Source organism: Balearica regulorum, chromosome 10, assembly GCF_011004875.1.
Source record: "Balearica regulorum gibbericeps isolate bBalReg1 chromosome 10, bBalReg1.pri, whole genome shotgun sequence".
Taxonomy (NCBI): Eukaryota; Metazoa; Chordata; class Aves; order Gruiformes; family Gruidae; genus Balearica; species Balearica regulorum.
Genome location: NC_046193.1, coordinates 10,265,126 through 10,285,571, shown reverse-complemented (window position 1 = coordinate 10,285,571; position 20,446 = coordinate 10,265,126). Strand labels below are relative to the sequence as shown.

At 37.3% G+C, this 20,446-nt stretch overlaps 1 protein-coding gene across 4 annotated transcripts in view; it reads left to right on the top strand.

Moving 5' to 3' along the window:
- The window catches only part of ARHGEF3 (Rho guanine nucleotide exchange factor 3), a 135,836-nt gene that overhangs the window by 36,924 nt on the left and 78,466 nt on the right, over positions 1–20,446 (top strand). For 3 of the 4 annotated variants that reach the window (XM_075762020.1, XM_075762018.1, XM_075762019.1), the window contains one exon: positions 7,152–7,218. In XM_075762020.1, the coding sequence (XP_075618135.1) occupies positions 7,152–7,218 (67 nt within the window). Of the gene's footprint in view, positions 1–7,151; positions 7,219–19,737; positions 19,889–20,446 lie in introns of those variants that run through there. The other variant, XM_075762021.1, reaches the window with a different exon arrangement.

Below are 20,446 nucleotides of genomic sequence, written 5' to 3'. Positions count from 1 at the left end.
ATTATCTAAGTATTCGTGTAGATTTCTGAAATGCACTTTTATCTTCAAACAGATGTAGCAGCTGAGTAGTTTAAACAAAATACACACAGCTCGGATATTCATATCTAAAAAAATACTGTTGTAGTCAGTAATTCTGTGTGCAGAAAGACTGCAAGATCAGATGAAGATGTAAAAGTTACGTGAGCTTAATATAAACTGCCATAAATCGTTCATTTATCTCATCATCATGCTTCAAGACAGATAACACACTTTTTGAGTAAATGTAATAGAAACTTCAAAACATTCAGTGCATGTTGTAGTCTTTATATACTTACTAATTGTCATTATATAATTAACCCACAGCACAGTAAAGGTTGTACAAAAAACTCCTCTGATTTATTCTGAGAGGCATGTTAATGTGGTATCTAAAAATTGTGTCTAAAGAAAAATTTCAGTCAAGATATCTGTCCAACAGATACTTTTATGATATCTATTCATAGTATGTATATAAGGGAACGTAAACAGAAGACCCTGCACGTCTTAAGGACAAAAGCATTATTTTATGGCTCTTTTTTTTTTTTTTTTTTTAGCATTGTCGACAAAATTCTGGGGAACATAACTGGGTTCTATCCTGAGTTTTATGCAGAAAGAATAGTTATAGGTCAGATTCAGTCTTTGCAAAAATACAGTTTCACTGATCTGTAAATGTTATTGCTACTGTTGCCGATCAAGAAAAACATTTTCAAGTTCTAATTTAAGTTCCAAGGCAGAATTGGAATATGCTAGGTATATACTTATTAAACTCAATAAATGTAAAACATAGGGATCATTTTTGCAAAACCATTTTAAGAAGAATCAACATTTTGTTTCCAGACAAGCCTTTATGATGATGCTGGTTTAATATGAAATACCAGATTTTTTTTTTCTGAATGCAAGCAGCAGATGGGACAATACAAACATACTATACGACAAATAATACTTACTTCAATCTTGACAGAGATGCATCTTTATTTTTAATTTAGTCTTCCTCAGTGAAAACCAAATGACTTTTATCCATAGAGTTTATGGAAACGTCTTTATTGTATACAAACTTCTGTAGTACATACTTAGCTGTGAGAAAGAAAACATTTATCTATCTGTAATAGTATTTTATTTCATGGTTTATCTTGTTCTTTCTCCTCTTTTTTTTTTTCTTTTTTCCCCACTCTCCACCTCTACACGTGGTTTTATTTTGTAAAGCTTTATTTTCTGTTGGGCAGTGTGTAATACAGTCTTGTGTTATAAGAAACATAGGGAGTTGATTTATTGTAATTAACCCAATAAGCTATATAAATTAACTCATGGGTACTAGAAGTTCTAAAACTTTTAAAGTCCCAAGTCAGCACAAATAAGTGATTCTCATGGATCACAGAATCTGGGACCTTAGAAATCTTAAGCTGATAATTCAGTATATGTTTAATTTAGTGGCCATTTACTCTCCAGGCTCAAAATAGTGGTAGAAGCACCTTGGTTAAAGATAGAGCCGCAGCTCAGAGGATGTTACCAGTGTCAAAAGTTCCTGCAGTAATAAGTGTTTTGTTCGATAAAATTCCAAATTACCCTTACTGAACAGCAGGATCACTAGGCAAGTCAGTACAGTTCAGTCATTCCCTGGTAAATGTTTCAAGGGATCTAAGATGCATCTCAGCTGCTATGATGTGAAGATGCCATTACCAGGGCTTATTTTGCCAGTGCTGGAGCTTAAAGATCAAATGGAAGATGATCAGTTAAAACTTCTACTAAAGAGGAGGAGGAATTTGACAGTCAAACAGATAGAGATGGCTGAAGGTTGAGTATCTTCATGGGTTGCCTTTCCAAGTGGCAGACCGCCGCTTGCACTTTTCTCAGAGTGGATGGACTTGGTTTCAGGCTTTTATTTCCAAGGTAAACTTTACATAGCGATCTCCAAACTAAGCTGTCATGGTTTAACCTCAGCCAGCAACTAAGCACCACACAGCTGCTCGCCCACTCCCCTTGCAGTGGGATGGAGGAGAAAATCTGAAGAGTAGAAGTGAGAAAACTTGTGGGTTGAGATAAAAACAGTTCAATAGGTAAAGCAAAAGCTGTGCATGCAAGCAAAGCAAAACAAGGAATTCATTCCCCACTTCCCATGGGCACGCAGGTGTTCAGCAATCTCCAGGAAAGCAGGGCTCCACCGTGTGTAATGGTGACTTGGGAAGACAAACACCATCGCTTTGAACATCCCTCCCTTCCTTTTTCCCCTAATTTTATACGCTAACCATGACATCATATGGTATGGAATATCCTTTTGGTCATTAGGGTCTGCTGTCCTGGCCATGCCCCCTCCCAACCCCTCGTTGCACCCCTCGTTGCACCCCTCGTTGCACCCCTCGTTGCACCCCTCGTTGCACCCCTTGTGCACCCCTTGTGCGCTGGTGGGGTGGTATGTAGAGGCAGAAAAGGCCTTGGCACTGTGTAAGCACTGCTCAGCAGTAATGAAAACAGCCATGTGTTATCAACACTGTTTCTGGCACAAATCCAAAACATAGCCCCATACCAGCTACTATGAAGAAAATTAACCCTATCCCAGCCAAAACCAGAACACAAGCTCAGCTGACGGGTTTGGTGAGCCCCTCCCTCCCACAGTCTGAAGAATTCCTATATAGTCCCACCTTCTAGTCTTTGATTCTTGAAACTGCAGTGCTGGGGAGAAAAGGTTTTGGTGACTTTTAGCTAAATAAAAAAGGATCCATCTGTAAGAAAGGTCAAGTATTGTAAATTACAGCTTTGAAATTACTGCTACAAATAAATGTAGGGAGGAACTCCTCTCTTTCCCTGACATTATGTATGTCCTTTTCTCAGCCACGATCTAGTTTGTGATCATCTATTCGATGTATTTCAAGAGTGTTGGTCACAGTGCATGTATCGGAACCATCCCTGGCTTGTTCCTGACATCTGAAAAAGCCTTACTATAATATCTGAGTAATTTATTTTAGACTTAAGTGCCTCTGAGTCAGATTTGCTCATCACTGTTAATGCCTAGTAATTTGTCTCCTCTTTCCATTTTTGAGCTAATGTTTCAATCTCTTCTATCTGCTACCTACTTATGCCATTGATGACTATTATTATTGATCTGGTCAGTAAATTACTTTATTTCTAAACCAAGTGGGTCTAATACATCTACTGATACGGTATTCCTCCTATCAAAGCCTACTATTAATTGGTTATTTAAAAAATAGAATTCTTTGACAGTTTTGTAGCTTTATGTGTTCACATTTAAAACTTCAAAGAGCAATTTAGTATTTTAATAATTTTATAATGCAGGCTGTTTCTTAATTAGCTTATGTGTGGCTGCAATTGAGAAAATAGTGATCTAGTAAACAGAATGTTCAGAAGTAACAACAGTAGTGCCCTGTAGAAAAAGAGCAAGACATTAATTTGAAATGTATTTGAAAAAATCTGCAATACTCTAATTCTTTTTCAGTCCAGTTCTCACTGATGTTGACAAACAGTTGGGAAGATCAAGAGATCAAAATAACTTTAAGATAGTGAAGGACCAAAATGAAAACTATAAATGAGGTCTTGTTTTTGGTAGAACTATATTTTGTTACCTGAGGTACAGTTGAGAACCAGAACTTGTATTTTACTTCATTTTGGTTTAAGGCTGTGTTCAACTGAAAAATGCTGGTTCAGAATGGTGGTCATAAACAATTTATGAATATGTTTAGTCTAGATTGTTCTAGCTGTGGGAACAGTGAGATTTCTAAAATAGTCTTTCAGTAAGATAGGAGGGACAAGTACTTTTGTAGTTCTAATATCTTGATAAGTGTGAGACAGGCAATATGAAATGGTTTCTTGTAATGGGAAATTAGACTTGAAGTGCCAGACTTAAACTTTGAATACCCCTGATAAACTACAAAATAGTAATAGCCAGACTAGATGCATAAAACTGAACATTTTTGAACAAATTATTTAAGGTAGCCCATAAGGTAGTAAATGAATGTAATGTTTCAGCCTGATTTCCACTCATTAGAAAAGTGATGTGCACATTGGGTGGAAAAAACAATCTGTGAAGAATTTTGTTACACCCTCGTATGTATCGGATCAGGCCAGTAAGTCATGGAGGAGCATACAATGACTTTGATATGTTTTAATTAACTCCTTTTGATAAAACTGGCTTGTTTCATTAGGCTGCTGCATTTAAGGCTCTTTAATAACACTACAATAGTATTAAAAAGAAAGGACTTAGTATAACATTGTGAATAATGGGTTCATTCTCACCAAAATAAAGCGAGATTCTTGACTGATGAGATAGGGAAGGAGGATACCTATTTTGAAAACTGGCTAAATGTAGATTTTAATATTGTCTGCTGTCTACAAATACTGGCTGTTTTTGTGTCATCTGGGATGCTTTCAGTGAGTGGGAAAGTTACAGATTGATGATGACTAACAAATGGTTAGTCATCAGTCATCTTCCAGTGGATGACCTTCAGTTTAGTGTAGATGAAAGATACAACAAACATAGTACAGAGTTCTCAGTTCTTGTTACAGGATGATTGGGGGGAGAGATAATTTTCAATGAAGTTTTCATTTCCCTTGAAACTGTTGTCTAAACTATCATAAATCCTGATATATTGAAGCTGCAATGTCTCTTATTTCCTCTATGTTCAGCTTACTTAAAATAGAACTAGTGTGGGTTTTAATAAACTGGGAAATAAATGCATGAACAGCATTAAAATATAAAGGAAAAAATGCAGAGCTGTAAGTTTAAACATGAGATTTTTTTTTTTTTTTAAAGTGATTGCAGAGCACAACTCTATAGAAAGCTCACAGTACTTCTTGGAAAATCTGACTCTGGTTCTAGTGTGAGATCATCTGTGAATAAAAAGGGTACAAAATGCTGTTAGTACAATTGATAATCTGTGTAACTTGCTCTTGTTAATCACATTTTTCTCTTTTCATAACATAGTTAAAGCTCCAGTGAGGCTTTTGGGTTAGAAATTCAGTTTCATAATATTTTAACTAGGAGGATTTATTTACTTATTTAAGCAGGAGAATTTATTGCGGGACAGTCTTTAACACTAAAGTCTGTGATGCATGCTGCCTGGTGCTTTTTAATAACTTCATCAATGCGCTTTGAATATTGATACTCTTTCTGGTTGGCTGGCTGGTAGAGTGAAAAAGTGAGAAGATTTCCAATTCCAGCTTTGGTGTTACAAAAATGACTCAAATGTCATGATTATAGTTTGTTGTTTGTGTTATGTTGGCATCTAGAAATGTCTGCTGTGATCACAGCTCTACGATAGGTTTTAATGCACATGAGAAAAATATCCATATGCCAAATATTTTACACCAAAATAGAGAAGACAGAAAAAGACAGAGAGAACTACTGCTATCCTGACTTTACAGAAAAGAAACTGTGGCATGATGTGTTGGAGTTGTTGCAGATGGAGTGATAGAGATGCACTTCACTTGCAAGAGAGAAGCAGCAATGTGTTTTATTAATAACAAAGTTTTATGGCAAATGCAACAGTGATTTAACAAGATTTGATGGCAAGGTACACTTGATTATTTACTGCATGGAGGACAGGGTTAGACAAAACTGTCAGGGAGACCCTCCCGTTGCGTCATGAGGTTCAGACAGGACCCCCTCGCTTTCTAAACTCCTGCTCAGAGGAGTCTAGGTGTGGCTGGATTCAATCCTAGTCTCAGACTTGGTCAGTGGTCTATGTCTAAATGATTACGTGTGCATAATCAATCCTTTATATCACCTAGCTAAGATTTTCAAAGTTTCAGTGTGCTTTTATTCCCAATTCACTTACTGAGTACCTGATGAGATAAGGATTCTCTCAACCTCGAGGAGTAACCTTGAGGGGCTTCCCTGCTCAAGGGGAGATCCTGACATGCAGACTGCTGCTGTGCAGGAGAGCTTAAAGGACTCTTGGGCTGCTCACTGTTTATGGGGGTAAGATGATTGACTAATTGTTGTATTTGCATGCTGACCACAGATGTTAGTTTCTTCCAAATTTGGCTTGAGTTGGACGTTGACCAGCACTGTGGTCAGGTGGATGCATTGCTCAAATTAGCCCTTGGCTATTGTGTTGTTAGCTGTCTCCAGTCTACTTTGAGATGGATGCAGCCATCATGACCAGATGTATCCATTACAACTGCCAATGGTGGTTATTGCTTAAGCAATAACTTGGGGGGGACGGGAGCACACTGTTACAGGTGTCCGTCAGGAACAATAAGCAGCAGGAATGACTCCCAGATCTTTCATGTGTTAGTCTAGTGCTTTAACTGCAAAACATCTGTCCTGTAATTGTTGGACGGTGAGGTTTGACAGGCAGCCATTTAATTTGCTGGTTTTTAATGAAGTTTTTGTATTCCTGTTGTTATTTGTGATTGCTTCTGTAATCTGTATAATTGCATAGTTGGAGTTGCAGCATGCTCAGCACTTTGTTCCCACTGCCAAACTATTTGTTGGTTTGGTCAACTTCAACAGGTCAGTCAAGCTTTGATCTGACTTCATGTGTAAAATTTCAGCAATGTTTGCTTAAACGACTCTGCAAGTCGTTTAAGATCTTACTGGTGAAAAGCACTCACTAAGAGTGAAGTGGAGGATGTTATGTTTACTTTTCAGAAATAATTGTACAGCGATAATTATAGGGTAGGAGAAAGATTTTTGGAATGAGTAAAAGCTGGAGTCAGCTTCTCTAGTTTTTAGCGTCACACAAAGGTATGGCTAGCTTGCTTTACATTGGTGCTTTGCGTAGCTTCACTTAAAGGCTCTTTAAAGTGTCCCCATCTAGTACAGCTGGCAGGCCGCACCATCTTACATCACATGACATAATTGCAGCTTCATAGACCCACATTGTTGAGGTCAGGATTGTCTCTGCTAGCTGAAAATCAGTAGGAGTAATAAGTTGTTGTCAGACGTCAAGTCAGCGCGTCTCTGAAGGCTTGTAAGGCTACCATGTCCCTTAGCTCTCAATCTGAATTGAAACATTTAACTAAACTGAAGAGAGAAACCTGCCAGAAGTACAGCCAAGGAAATCTAAGGTGCCTTAGTACCTGAAACCTGTGTTTTTTCTTTTCTCCCTCCATTGTCACTTATTGATACAGAAAATATGACAGCTAAAAATGTAAACAGTTTTCCTTGTTTCATCTTGCAGGCCAAAACAACAGCAACAGAACAACTTTTCCTTGTTTCCTTCTACCAAGGGCTGGAATTTCAGAGGGGTAAGTTTGATGGTGTTTTGTTCATACTCTGTAACATTCCCTCCTGCTTAATTCTGTTGTCATTACTTTTGTTGTAACTTTGTCATTAAAACATGATCTGCAAATATTAAAATTATGGCAAAACAGTTATAAAATGGAACTTTTAATTTTGTGACTTCCTAAAAGGCTGTCTGAAAAACCCCAGCTTTTGCTGATGTGATTGGGTGACTTAGTGTGAGGGATAGGAGAGATCATTTAAGTGGGTTAATGTACAGTGTGATTTAAAAAGGAAAAAAAAATTGGTGTGTTTTCGTGTCTGGAAATAAATCAGCAAAACCGAACCGATACGTACTGGTTTTTAAGCGCTTTTTTAATATAGAGATTTGTAAAGTTACTTATTGAAAGCTTGTATATGTGAATTTTGCAGAAGTACAGTTGGAGGATGGTAACAAAAATTACATGGATTTCTTACAAGGCAGAATGCACTAAGTTTTATTTGTGTTTGGTTAGCAGAGGAAGGAAATACAGAAGCATGTGTGTTCCCACAATAACTGAGTAGAAAGGTACATGAAAAAGGAGAGCGAGTGAAACTGAGAACCTTAATATTTGCTGGTGATATTAGAAGCTTTTTATTTGTGTCTGCTTCAGGTTTCAGAGGTGTACTTCTTATGCAGATGAATTCTTTCAAAGAGTTGTGTTGTCCCCTCTTTGTCCCCTACAACCTGTGAACCCTTCTATACCATTTGTTGAAAAACTTAATGTGATGGTGGCAGTGTTCAAATGGCGATGGTGTGTGTGCCACGTGTGTAAGTACTGTAGCTTGGGATACAGTCTAGGAGGAGTTATCACTGCGTGTTTTATTTAAATCGTAGTGCTACTGCAACCTTTAGGCCAAAGGAAGGTCTTTTCTGCCTTGCAAACTTCATTTGGTATAATAAACAGTAAATTACCATTACCTGTAATGTTGACTGACTTATACTAAATCCAAAGAGTTCAGTTTTGTATTCAGAAGAGCATATAATGTGTTTTCTCTGAGCTTCTTCCAACAGAAGACTTAGTAGAAAGATATTACTTAAATGCTTTGCTGAAAGGGTAAATAACATTGATAAGTTTACTGGTCTGTGTTGGTCATAATATGGTAAACTTCTTTAAAACAAAAAATATTTTTCACAATATCTGATACTGACTCTTGCATCCTAAGTTGATATTTTAAATAGAGCATCCCCTATTGTTTACTGTGAGCTTTTGCACTGCACAACAAAACTACAGTGATGAAGTTGTCAGTGTTACTGAGAAAATAGTTCCCTCACAACAGCGTCATCAAGAATGTGGGGAAAATACCAACAGCCTCTAATCTCTAGGTTAATTATAAATTTCAGAGCCAGTTTAAAGGTAAAATTGACTCTAGTATTTCTCCCAGTTCTCAACTATGCTGGAAAAGTAATCAAGGAAGAAGGTAGGTATGAAACTAGTAGGAAGAATGTTGTAGGTATGAGTTGTAGCTGGAGAAACCATCATCCCAAGATCAGAGAGCAATAGCTCAATGTGAGTATGTGTATGGGGTTGGTAAGTGAGGTGTCATGAAGTCAGTGATCCATGCTGCATGGCAGAGTGGGTTAATACATAAAGAACAGAGAACTGGAGAGTAATAGACTTGAGAATCAAGAGGAGAAATCAAGAACCTGAAGGGAGATAGGAATAGGTAGTATTTATAGCCTGATTAGAGAAGACAAGCAGCAACTAAAGGCTCTTCAGGCTGCTTCCTTCATGTGTAGAAGTGAAGATCTGTAGGAGTTGTCTGCCACCATATTTTTAAGGAAACTCATGGGATGCTAACACAGATGTCAAGTTCTATAGTTGTAATATTTCATGGAATGCATAGTAATTGGCAGTTGCAGCTAATTGTTTGAAATTAAGTACTACATCTAGGGAAGAACCTATATCAGTTGCTCGATCTCTTTAGATGCAGCAACTCAGACAACTGAACACTGGACAAGAGAGCTAAGTCTCTGTTGATGTTTGCATTGTGTCAGCAAACTTTAGTTTGGTGGATGGAAAAATTGTCTTATGAAAAGCACAATGAGCAAACTTGAAGTCACAAAGGTTTTCATATGGATGGTGAATGATAAAAGGTTAACTTTGATGTCTTTTCTCAAACAGGAGTAAAACCTTATTGGGTAAAAGAATGAAATTAATATTGACAGTGGAGCAGTGCCATGCTTGAGTATGTAACAAAGCAAGCTCTGGAACTGACTTATTCATAGCGTAGATGTTTAAAAAACCATAGCTATTTCTATATTACAGACTACAATACAGGATCATTTCAACAGTTGTGAAAAATAAGAGAAAGTGGTTAGGCACCAAACTGCAACATTGTGTTCCTCTACCTCTTCTCACTTTGCAGTCAGTTCACTGGTTTTAAATGTCTCTATCGTTCTGATAAAGTGAGTGTGTTAAAGCATCCTTGAACATGCACCTACGTAAACCTCAAAGATAGATAAGGAAGGCCCAGATGCTAAACACTTACCAAAGAAACTCCTCTGCGCTTCTTTTTTTCCTCTCGTTGCTTAAATTTATTTTATCAGAAGAAGCTTTTTTTCCATGTTGAGCAACTCTTTTGAGCCCCATGGCTAGAGATCATATTTTATTTTATCAATGGGGATTTCCATGTCGAGATGATATAATTTATGTGTTTCTACCAATGCTGTCATTTTTAGATAATGGTAGCAGTTACTTCCAGAACTTTGGGCAGTGATTAGGTATCAGTGGGGAGAAGAGAGTTTATTTTGATTTAAAATAATAACAACAACAAATACATCCTAGTTTATATGAAATTTAGGCTTAAAGTTACTGACCTGTGCAATCTCTCTGCTATATGCTCCTCTTGCATATACGTATGAGGCATCAGGTTAATTTTGGTCTTTAAGAGATTGTATAATCAGGTGTCCAGCAAATAGAGTATTTTAGAGGGAAGTTATTTATAGTGAGAATTGTAATTTCAGAGGAAGAAACACAGAACCTCTGGAGGCAAGGACATTGCAAATTGGAGGGGTGGTGTAATGGGAAAACTGGAACATAAGAGATTAGGTGGTGGATGTGGTGCTTGGAGTAGAAGAGGAATGAAGCAAAGGAAGATACTGGGTATAGGATTAGAGAGGGAAAGAGGAGGAAGCTGCAACTTGGGAAGAGGGATAGTCAGGATGGGGAAAGCAAGGAGCAATGAAAGAGGTAGAGAGTGTGTGGAGAGGTATAAAGTATGGAAATGGAGGAAAGCCAGTGAATGTGAAAGCAGAGAGATGGAAGTGCGGAGTGGAGGCAGAAGTCTTCTATAAAACACAGCAAGTTTACCAGTTCAGCCTTTGCAAATATTGACTCTAGGATGAAAAAGACACCATGTGGGTGGGGAGCAATTTGTGGGCAGGGCTTGGGAAGAAGAGGCATGAATATCTCGTGGAGTGGGGCAATTCAGAGGCAGATTGATAATGTACGTAAAGAACAGCACAGTCTTAGCACAGAGATTGGTATTAATCTTATTTTTGCTCTCTCTTCTGGTTGCCATTAACTGTCACTCTTTTTTTTTCTCATCTTCATGCCACCCTTTCCTTAAAACCTTGAAGCAGGTAGAGGGCTTTCTTCAGCAACGCTGTTTGATGCTTATACAAAAGAGACAGCAGTTCAATATGCTGCTCCTACTGTCTGTAGAAATAATGGGTTATGTTGCCATATAGGGTGGGAAACAGTTTTATTTAATAAAGCATCACCTCAAACGAGGTTACGTTTGTACAGTCATGCACATGCAGTTAGAAGATGTCAGGATTAAAGCTTCTGTGGTTGTTTGCTAGTTATGATACAGTCTTGAATTACACACTTGTGTGCTATTTTTTTCCCATAGTAAGAGTAGTCAGGATTATTTATAAGAAAGTTCTGAATTCAAGAAGACTAAGAATCTCTCCTGAGGAGTTCCACATTTCAGCTTCTTTATCTGTCTCCTCTCCTGCTCCCTTAAAATCACCCACTTTCTGGTTTTGCCAGCAAGCTAATTTTCCAGGCTGCCTTAATATGTGAATGGTGGGCTTGTGTTACTGCAACACTTTAAATGTTTGTGTTTTTTTTTTCTAATGATGCATTTACATACATTTGCTAAAGTAGTAGTACATAGCAGTCTCAATGTTCATATGATGACATGTCAGATGGCTATGAAGAAACTGCCAGACAATCAAAAGAAAAGTGGTGACCTGATTAGTGAAGAGTATTGGGGTTCTGGGCATAACTGAAGAGGCTGCTGGTTTTGTCTCTGCTTATCATTGATATTTTTCTCTACTGTTCCACCAAGGGCTAGCATCATTTCCTGCATATTTTTAACAAGCATCTGAACCATTGTCATGGTTTCCCTACTTTTCTTTCCCCTACACACCAAATTTGGCTGAAGAACTTTAGTGCTAAAAATAAATACATAGTGAAATCTAAACCAACATTTTCTGCCTGAAATATTTTGAGGCATGTGTTTGGTGTGCAGTTGCCTGAAGATTGAAGATAATTTACTGCAACTGGGCTTCTTCCTATTTCCTCCTTTTTGTTTCCTTTTTAGTTTTTTCAAAAGCATTTAACTAACCAAGCTGCAGATGCGGTCACCTGTGAGGAAGGCTGGTCTAATTTATGAGAAGCCTCACATAAAAATGTGCTAAACAAGCTCAAGGTCAATTTTAGATGTGTAAGTGGTTTCTTTGCTAGTTTTGCTGCAAGTGTGCTGGGGGAGGAGGGGGGAGGAGAGGTGCCTTCCGTGCCAAATGGGAAGAATTCTACATTTTTCAGACAGTATTTACAAAACAGTATGTTTATTTTGTGCAGGCTGGCAGATTTCAGTCATTCCCTTCAGGGTGTGTGAATCTAAACAACATAAAAGTTGCTAAAAGAGAAGTTTTTTCCTAGCTTTAACTCGATGATTAATTACATAAATTGCATAATTACATACTACCACAGAAAGCATCTCTTTACCTTTGCTGGAGTCTGACTGGTCTTATTTAGTGTCTGTATCCACTGATACTTGTTTGCTTAAGCAATGATGTTACCTGTAACAGACACTTATTAGAAGTGGTATCAGACAGGTATTTATTCATACTTTTTGAAGCAAAATTATGCACTAATGCCTTTAGGTGAAATGTGCTGAAATACCATTATCTCATAGTATGACCAATATGATTTTAAAACACAGGTTATCATATATCTTCAAAAGTGCATGTGGTTTTCTGTTATTTTAATATGCTTGTATTTTGTATGCACAATTTAAATAGTTTCCTCTCGGGGGGGGGGGGAGGGAGGAGGGAGAAGAAGTTTACTTTGCATAATTGAAAGCATAGCTGTGAGTGGAATAATTAGACCTATTGTGACTTTAGTCAGAAACTAGTTCCTTCACGTGTCATAGAATGACTCCTCCACGTGGGGGAGTCCTACTGGCATCCCTGCTCTCCCATGCCTGCTCTGGCACTGTACGCTCATCCATTTCCCTCTGTGGAGAATCCTTCTGTTTCTTCTAACCTCCTGCAGTAGGTTAAAAAGATGCTAGGTGGATCCCTGACCCATCTCATCCCTTTTCTCTTTGAAAAGAAAAAATACAAATTCCATATTCGTTTTTCTCCTTTCTAACAGATTATGTGTTCCAGTGTTCCACTTCCTCCTTTTAGATCTCTCCCTCTTTCTTTTTCCAGTGGGTTGCAAGCTCTTCTGTTTTGGAGTTTAATTGCCCCGGCGCTACTTCTCTTTTACTGTTTTTTGTTCAGACTTGCGTTTAGTCTGTCTTTGTGGAGGTGCTGTTGTGCCTCTGTCCAGCATTGACCTTTCTTGGGCCAGAATGTCTCTGATACCTGCTATTAGAAGTGGTAAGAAGCAATTCCATAAACCTTTTTGCTTTAAAGTATTAGGAGATGGGTGCTGTAAACATAGAGCCTGTATAATGAGCTTAGTAAAAGCTGAGTTTCTTTGTAGCCTTCCAGTTCTTTCTTTGAAGCATTGCAGGAGCAGGGAAACTTTGCAGTAAAGTTTCTCTGCTCCTGCAATGCTTCAAAGAAAGAAGCAGACTGTTGATAGCAGCGGTGTAGAGGGTAGTAGGAGTCTTAAAAATTCCTTCCATGATACACAATTTGTAGTTCAGAATACTAAAGCTTATAAACTGTAGCAAGTAGACAGCCTGGACACTGGTTTTTATTTGTAAAAGAGCTGTTTTTGATGTCTACCTGCTTAATCTATGGGCAGAGTTTTAAATGTTTTAGCTTATTATTGGTTTTGTTTTTGAACAAACCATTGGAACTGTTGTTGATTAGTCACAAGACTAATTTTTCTTGGAACAGCAAGGTTTATATTGGCAAACAAAGAGAGATGCTATCAGAAATTCATTGTGTGGCATTTGCGTAACTGGATAGCAGTCAACTCCATCTGCAGTTCCAAAACACACATCAGAATTGTTATATTCTTAATGTATACACTAAATTTAAAAAGCAATTCAGTGTGACCAGTTATATAATTTTGAAAAATTCAAGAATGTATTATTCCACACTGATGTGCCGACTCAGCATGGTTTAATTACCATGATAATTTCTATCCACAATATGTGATGTTAGGTTAGTTATGTCAGAATGTTTTATTTGAAATTCCAGCAAAACATGATTTGTTAATATATTAGTTCTTAGATCTGTGATAAATGGCTGTATCTTTTTGTAGTAGGATCATTGGGTAGCGTAAATTACAAGGTTCTTCACATACTGTAGTACTTGAACCTGTGCTGGAGAGATGTATATGAGTTATTTATAAAAGAGTGAGTTATAAAGGAGAATGATGCAGGCTGGCATTTAGACTTTGCCAGGTTTCTAGTAGTTTGGGACTCAGGTAGAAAAACCTGTGCGCGTTTCATGAGCTGTTACTGCTTATGCTATCTAGAGAGTGCTGTAATGCTTAAGAGTTTTTGCAATGTTTTCATTAATTCAGTAGCTGTTTTATTAAACTTTCACAGTTTTTACATCTAAAATCATCAATGATTTAAGTACATAACCATTAAACCTGTCCAATTACCTAGTTTACAGGGCTACTTTACAGTTAATTACATGCTAGTTATATAAAATACACTTTAGATTATATGTTTCTTGGGATGAGAATTTTGAGGCGTGCTTATTGAGCACTCACCTAATACATTCTTGAAATGAAGAAACTGTCATAGGCTTTTATATCTGCAAGACTTTTCCATCATTATTCGTATTGTAAAGGCTAGGTATTCTCTTTATTAAAGCTCAGTCATTCAATTAATATTTTGAGGTTACTGTGATATCCCCCATTTGGAAGGATTTCTTATAATGTCGTGTTATCTTTTCACAGAATAGATATTTTCTTGAAAAAATACTTTATGCAGTCATTCTCTTAACATTGTAGGGTTTTATTTTATGGATCTTTGTAAGTGCTTTGTAACAAGTTTATTTTTGTTCCGGGTGTGGCTTGTTATTTATGGTAGAAATATTCTGTATACGGTATAAACCCATCACACCAGCTATTTTGCACATACAAACAATGCTGAGCTCGAAGCAACATGTGATAAAGCAGATAGGTCGAACTGTCATTCTTTTAGGCTAAGTTTGATGTTCTGTTATATAGCAGATTTCCTGTCTTTAATCATAGATTGGGTGTTACCTTGTACTCCTGCTGTCATTTACAGTTCTTTTCTTTGTTCAACAGCAGATGAACTTGACCCCTGTTCAATTCAACTCAAACCAAACTCTGCCCATTTCTTTGTATTTGTTTCCCCACACCCCACCAGTGGCTGCTCCTTGAGAACACATGATGTGAAATTACTATTTCCTGTGACTTTGTTTCAGAAACTTGTAATGGTTAACAGGGTGATGCTGTTGTCCAGCCCAGCTGAACTTGATGCCACTTGGTCTGAGAAACCAACATTTTGGAAACAATTTTGAATTACGTATTGGTATTTTATTGATGCTACACTATTTCAGATTAGCAATTTTATTTTAAAATGGCTAGTGGACATGAATGGTTGCACACGTGGACTTCAACTGCTTTTTTGTTTGGTTTTACTAGTCATGATGCTTGCAGTAAAACTTTGTTATTACAACTTGTTGCAAAGATGTGTTATTAACATCACTGTTTACTTTTTTTATTGGATCCTTGTGATGGTGTCTTGTCTAATTTCCTAGTGCTCATACTGGAAAAAAAAAAAAAAAAAAAATCACTGGTTGGTCTAAGTAGATTGTTGAAGTTTCCGATTTGGCAGTGCTTAGAGAGCCCTCTGAAAACTTCTGAACTTCTGAAAGAGCTTATAAACAGTCCTCAAGAGCTGATGGAAAAAGAACAGGAAATTTGAATTCCCTCTGATGTTTTCAATTGGAAGAAGCATTTTGAGTGGGTTTGTTGGTTCTCTGTATGAATACTGCAGTTCATCCCAAACGTAAAAGTGCTTTCACAGCCAGCTTCCCTCTGAGACATCTCAGTCTTAGAATGAGTCCTAATTCTTTTTGAACGAAACATAAGAACAAGATTCTTCTTGAAAGCTAATGCTATTTTCTGTGGTTAGAAAAGCACACAGCAATTAAGTTATGGTCATCTTTTAAAATCTGACACAAATGCATAAGAAGAGTAATATGATGATGTCTTTTATTTCTAGCAGCCTGGAAACAAATTTTGTTATTACAGTAGCAACCGGAAAACAAGGTCTCCGCTTTGCTAGATATCATGTAAACATAATAATAAACTATTTCTCTAAAGAATTTATAATCTAAACTTTTGGAAGAACATATTGTAACATTTCTTAATACTAAATTAAATTTTTAAAGAAAATGCAGATCTGTTGAAGCTCTCATGATGACAGATTTTTTAATTCCTGGTTCCTGCTACATGTTTGGAAATGGGATATTAAATCTAACTCAAGATGTACGAAGTATTGCATATAATATGATCTGAACGTGATTTGAGGTAACATTCTGAAACTCTGGAAAATGCATATTTAAAAATATTGATTATATTGGTTTTGATTCAAAAATTGTACACTGGTGCTGTGTCTCTCTTGATTGTGGTTAATTGTAAAGCTTTTCAGAGAGTTAAATTTAACATCCTTAAAACACTCAAAATGCACAATGAAAAAACACATTCAATCTCTCTGTGTTCCAGCAGGCTCCCCACTGAATTTGGAAAGCTTATTTCTTTTCCAAGCACTGTTTTGAGTTTTCAGTGGTTCATAACCTTAAACATTCTCCAAAAAATAGCTTAAGTTTCAACAATCACTCCGTCCTCTGAGACACTTCCAGTCCAAAGCAGATCAGTAGCCTTGTGAAAAGGTCATAAAATGAGGGCAGTTATACTAATCGTAGGAAGATTAGATTGCATGCCCTGACTGGAAGGATACTAGAAGAATATGGGAGAGAGGAATCACAGCGCTTTGTGAGGGTGCTCAGCTGGGCAGTGACTGGTGCAGTTTTAGAGAGCAGTTTTTGCCATCCTGTTAATCTGCGTTGATTGGTGTGGGGTGAGGGGGAAGACTGTTTTAGAAGTTGTTTACTAGATTGATGGGAAGAAGTCTGGTTGACCAATCTCATGCCTGATACTGGGCTGAAATCCCTGATATCTGCCTTTAGGCTTCTTAAATTCCCATGGCTATTGGGGCAGAAGGCTATAGGTGATTTAAGAAATTGTGCAAGTGTGAATATAAAGCAGCATACCAAGTTAAAGTGTTTGCATGTTGTGGTCTCCAGGAAATGGAATATGGAAATCCAAATGTTACCAGGAAATCTGATTGAAAAATGCCTACCTACCTAACTTCATCTTTGGTGCAAAAAATGTATGAAAACCGTAACACTTCAAAAACTTGCACCCCTATTTTTGAGGCTGGATGAGGGTTTACCGAAGTCCAATAGCAAAAGTTTAGGATTTCATGTGATGGGGTGAAAGATTGTTTAAGAAATAACTAATGACAAGTTAATAGAGAGAAAGGAAAGAATCCTTGAAAGAAATTACAGGCTTATATATAGAATTTGTATGGATTTCCTTTGAAACATAAACTGTGTTCTGCTGGAAGGATCTGAAAAGAAGGCAGCTAGATTTGAGTTTAGCTCATCTTTAGGCAGGGAAGATAGGCCAACAGCATTTACAGTACCCCAAAAGGGAAGTACTTGAGTAGCTTTTTAAAGTCTTGACCTAAAATGTCTGCTTCCTGAAGATTCTTTCAATTAGTATTTTCTGTCCGCAGAGATGCGATAGCTCTTGTCAAAGGAATTGGTTGCTGACTGATACCAGTTTCACCTTTTATCTTCTTTCACCTTTTATCTTCTTCCACCTCAGCAGAAACTTTTTGTTCTAATTGAGTTTTGACCTGATGAAAGATTGCACCAGCTCACTAAGGACCTATTTTCTTTAAAAATGAAGTTTGAATTGCTGTTAGTGTACTACCCAAATTCAAATTTGTCTTGATGTTCTTGCGCACTGGAAGCATGCAGAATTTTGCAGAACATCTCAGTAGTGGTAGATCTGAGCAAGTCACAAAAGATTCAACAGGATAGGGACAGATCAAGAGTGAGGTGTAAGGATATGTAGGGTATATGAAGTGTAAGTATCTCTGTGTGTGTTATACAAAAATGTATTCATCTTATGTGTATTACACTGAAAACTCGATTTTTTTTTTTTTTAAATGTTAAAATGAAACAGTTGACTAATATATTCAGCTATTTCTCTTTGCCCATTATAGATACTTGCCTGAAATTTTCACACAAATACTACTTATGTCTTAACCAAGTCTGTTTGGGATAGTAGTAGGAACGCATTCAGTCTTCTGATATCACTAATGAATTAGTTTTCTAAAACCAAGAATCCACTATCTTACAAATGTATAGAAAATATTTTAGAAGGCAAGCACTCAAGAAACTTTTCACTGTGTATTTGCAGTGTGCGTGCAAACGATCAGAAAAGTTCCAGGATGTTACTTTTCCCTGTATTTGCACTTGTTCTTTACATTAGAGTCCAGATATGCTTAAAAAACCCCCACCCAAATCTCATATATCTCTCAATAGTTCCTTTTTACTAGTTTTTGAGGACAAGTTTCACTTGCCCAAAATAGTTAATTCAGTTTGTGATGCAGGAAAGATGAAGGAAAGCCATTTGAGATCACTCATTTTTACTTGCCATATGAAGCACTGTGTTTCAATCACTTGTGATGATTATGGATTCCATTTTTCAGGGTCAAGGTCCTGCGTTGTTTTCCAGCTAACTTTGGCTAAGGGAAGTTAATATCTATGTATGGCTAGATTTTGAAGGGTGTTGCTCAAATGCACATTGAAACTGGTATATATGAATCATATGCAAATATAAATTTTCATATCATGTGTGGGAAGTTTAAATATTTTGATAACTTGCAGATCAGCACATCGTGAAACTTAGCTTTTCTCTCCTTTAAGTAGTGTAAATTGATATGATGGCCAAATGAGGCAAATAACTGAGTATATATTAAAGGAAAATATGTACTAGTAGGTTCTAGTGACCTAGCTGGCAGTTTGAGAAAGACCACTGAAGACTCAGTACTAGCACGTTGATCTCTCTCAGTTGTTCTTGTCTGAAGAATGATTTGGCTTGCAAATATAAGAGCTCTCAAGGAAGTGTTATATTTTGCAGTTTGAATTATGAATCTGGAACCTAAGCCTCTAAGTTTACTGACTTCAAGTTCTCAATCACATTAATGGCCAGTGTGTATGTGTCTAGGGAGTCCTTGCAGAGGAGATCCACAGTTTTGAAATTTAAAGTGGGCTGGGAAATTTTGTGTCTTTGATGTAGCAACAGTATTATTTCATATTTTTAAGGCAGCAATAACTTTAAGTTGAATGTCTTCTTGATGCTTAAGGTGAAGAATCAGGAAAAATGGAATTTTTCATCAGTTATATTGAATTACCAGGGATAAAATCAAACTTTGCACTTCCTTGACACATTCTCACATGCAAAATTTGGGTGCTCTGCCAAGCTCATCTTTGGGCCTTGATTCTGGGCTGATTCTAAAATGTTCTGTACTGAGTTCTTGCCTTTATACTTCTATTAATTGAAGAACACCCGCTTAGCACACCTCTTAATTTCTGAAATACTGAAAGTTTTCTGTGAACTAAATGTGTAAAAGTTTCACCCAGTGTCTACCAGCTGTTTTGTTTTCTGAGGCATCTACACTTGGAGATGGTTGTCTGCCCTTGAGTTTAAAGCCCATTGCTGCTGTTTCGGACTGAGAATTGCCCAGGTAGGAGATGGACTGTGTTCCAGTAACTGACTCTCAAAGCCCCAAAGACCTACCTATTACTTTAGAAACACATTCATGATGTCTTTACCTTTACCATATTAGTGCCATTCATTTGTTAGCAATTTTTAAAACACTTTTGTCTGTTTCAAATATTATTTGAAGCAGTCTATGAGGAAAGAACACAACAGAAATAGACATGACAATACATATCACTCGGCTTCTGACACTTGTAGTACACTGCATGACAGGAAGCGAGAGCAAACCGTGTGCCTGCATGGGGAGGAGTTCCTGCCGAAAACTGAAGGAGAGACATAGGGACTCCTTTGTAGCAAAGACTTTTCACTGTCAGGCCGAAGATTAAGAAACCTCCTAAAATCCAAGCATAATACTAAGTACCTGATGGTGTGGTGTTGCTTTTTTGTGCATCATCAGGTAAGTGTAAATTTGAGATCGTATTACTTTTTATTGTTTGCGTTTGTGGCATTGTAGTAAGCTGAAATTGCACAGATATTGCTTCCAGCATGCCAGGATTTAAAATTGGGTATTGATGAAACCAAAATGTTGCTTAGCAGGCATGTTTCCTTCTGTAAGGGAAGAAATTTGTTAAAAGTTTAGATAATATACCCTGATATTCCCAATGGGATTGATAACGGTTTATTTTTCTCTATGTATTGGTAGCTTATTGCTGCAGGATGGTGGGTTTATGTTTTTGGTTTTGCTTTTTATCACGTGCCTGTAAACATGTCTACATCTGTCTCCTAGTGTGAAGATGAGGATTTTGGCTGATGCTAGGGTTTAAATGGCAACAATTGTAGCTATATGCATAAGTCTGTCCCTTGTCAAAGTGAAAGCTGTAACAGATCCTATTTACAGTGTATTACAGTGCATAATGATTCTGCTCTGCAGCATGTGTATGTGGTATCACCTGGAAAACTGGGTGCAGTTTCAGACACTGCACTTGAGAAAGACGTGGACAGAAAAGTAGCGAGA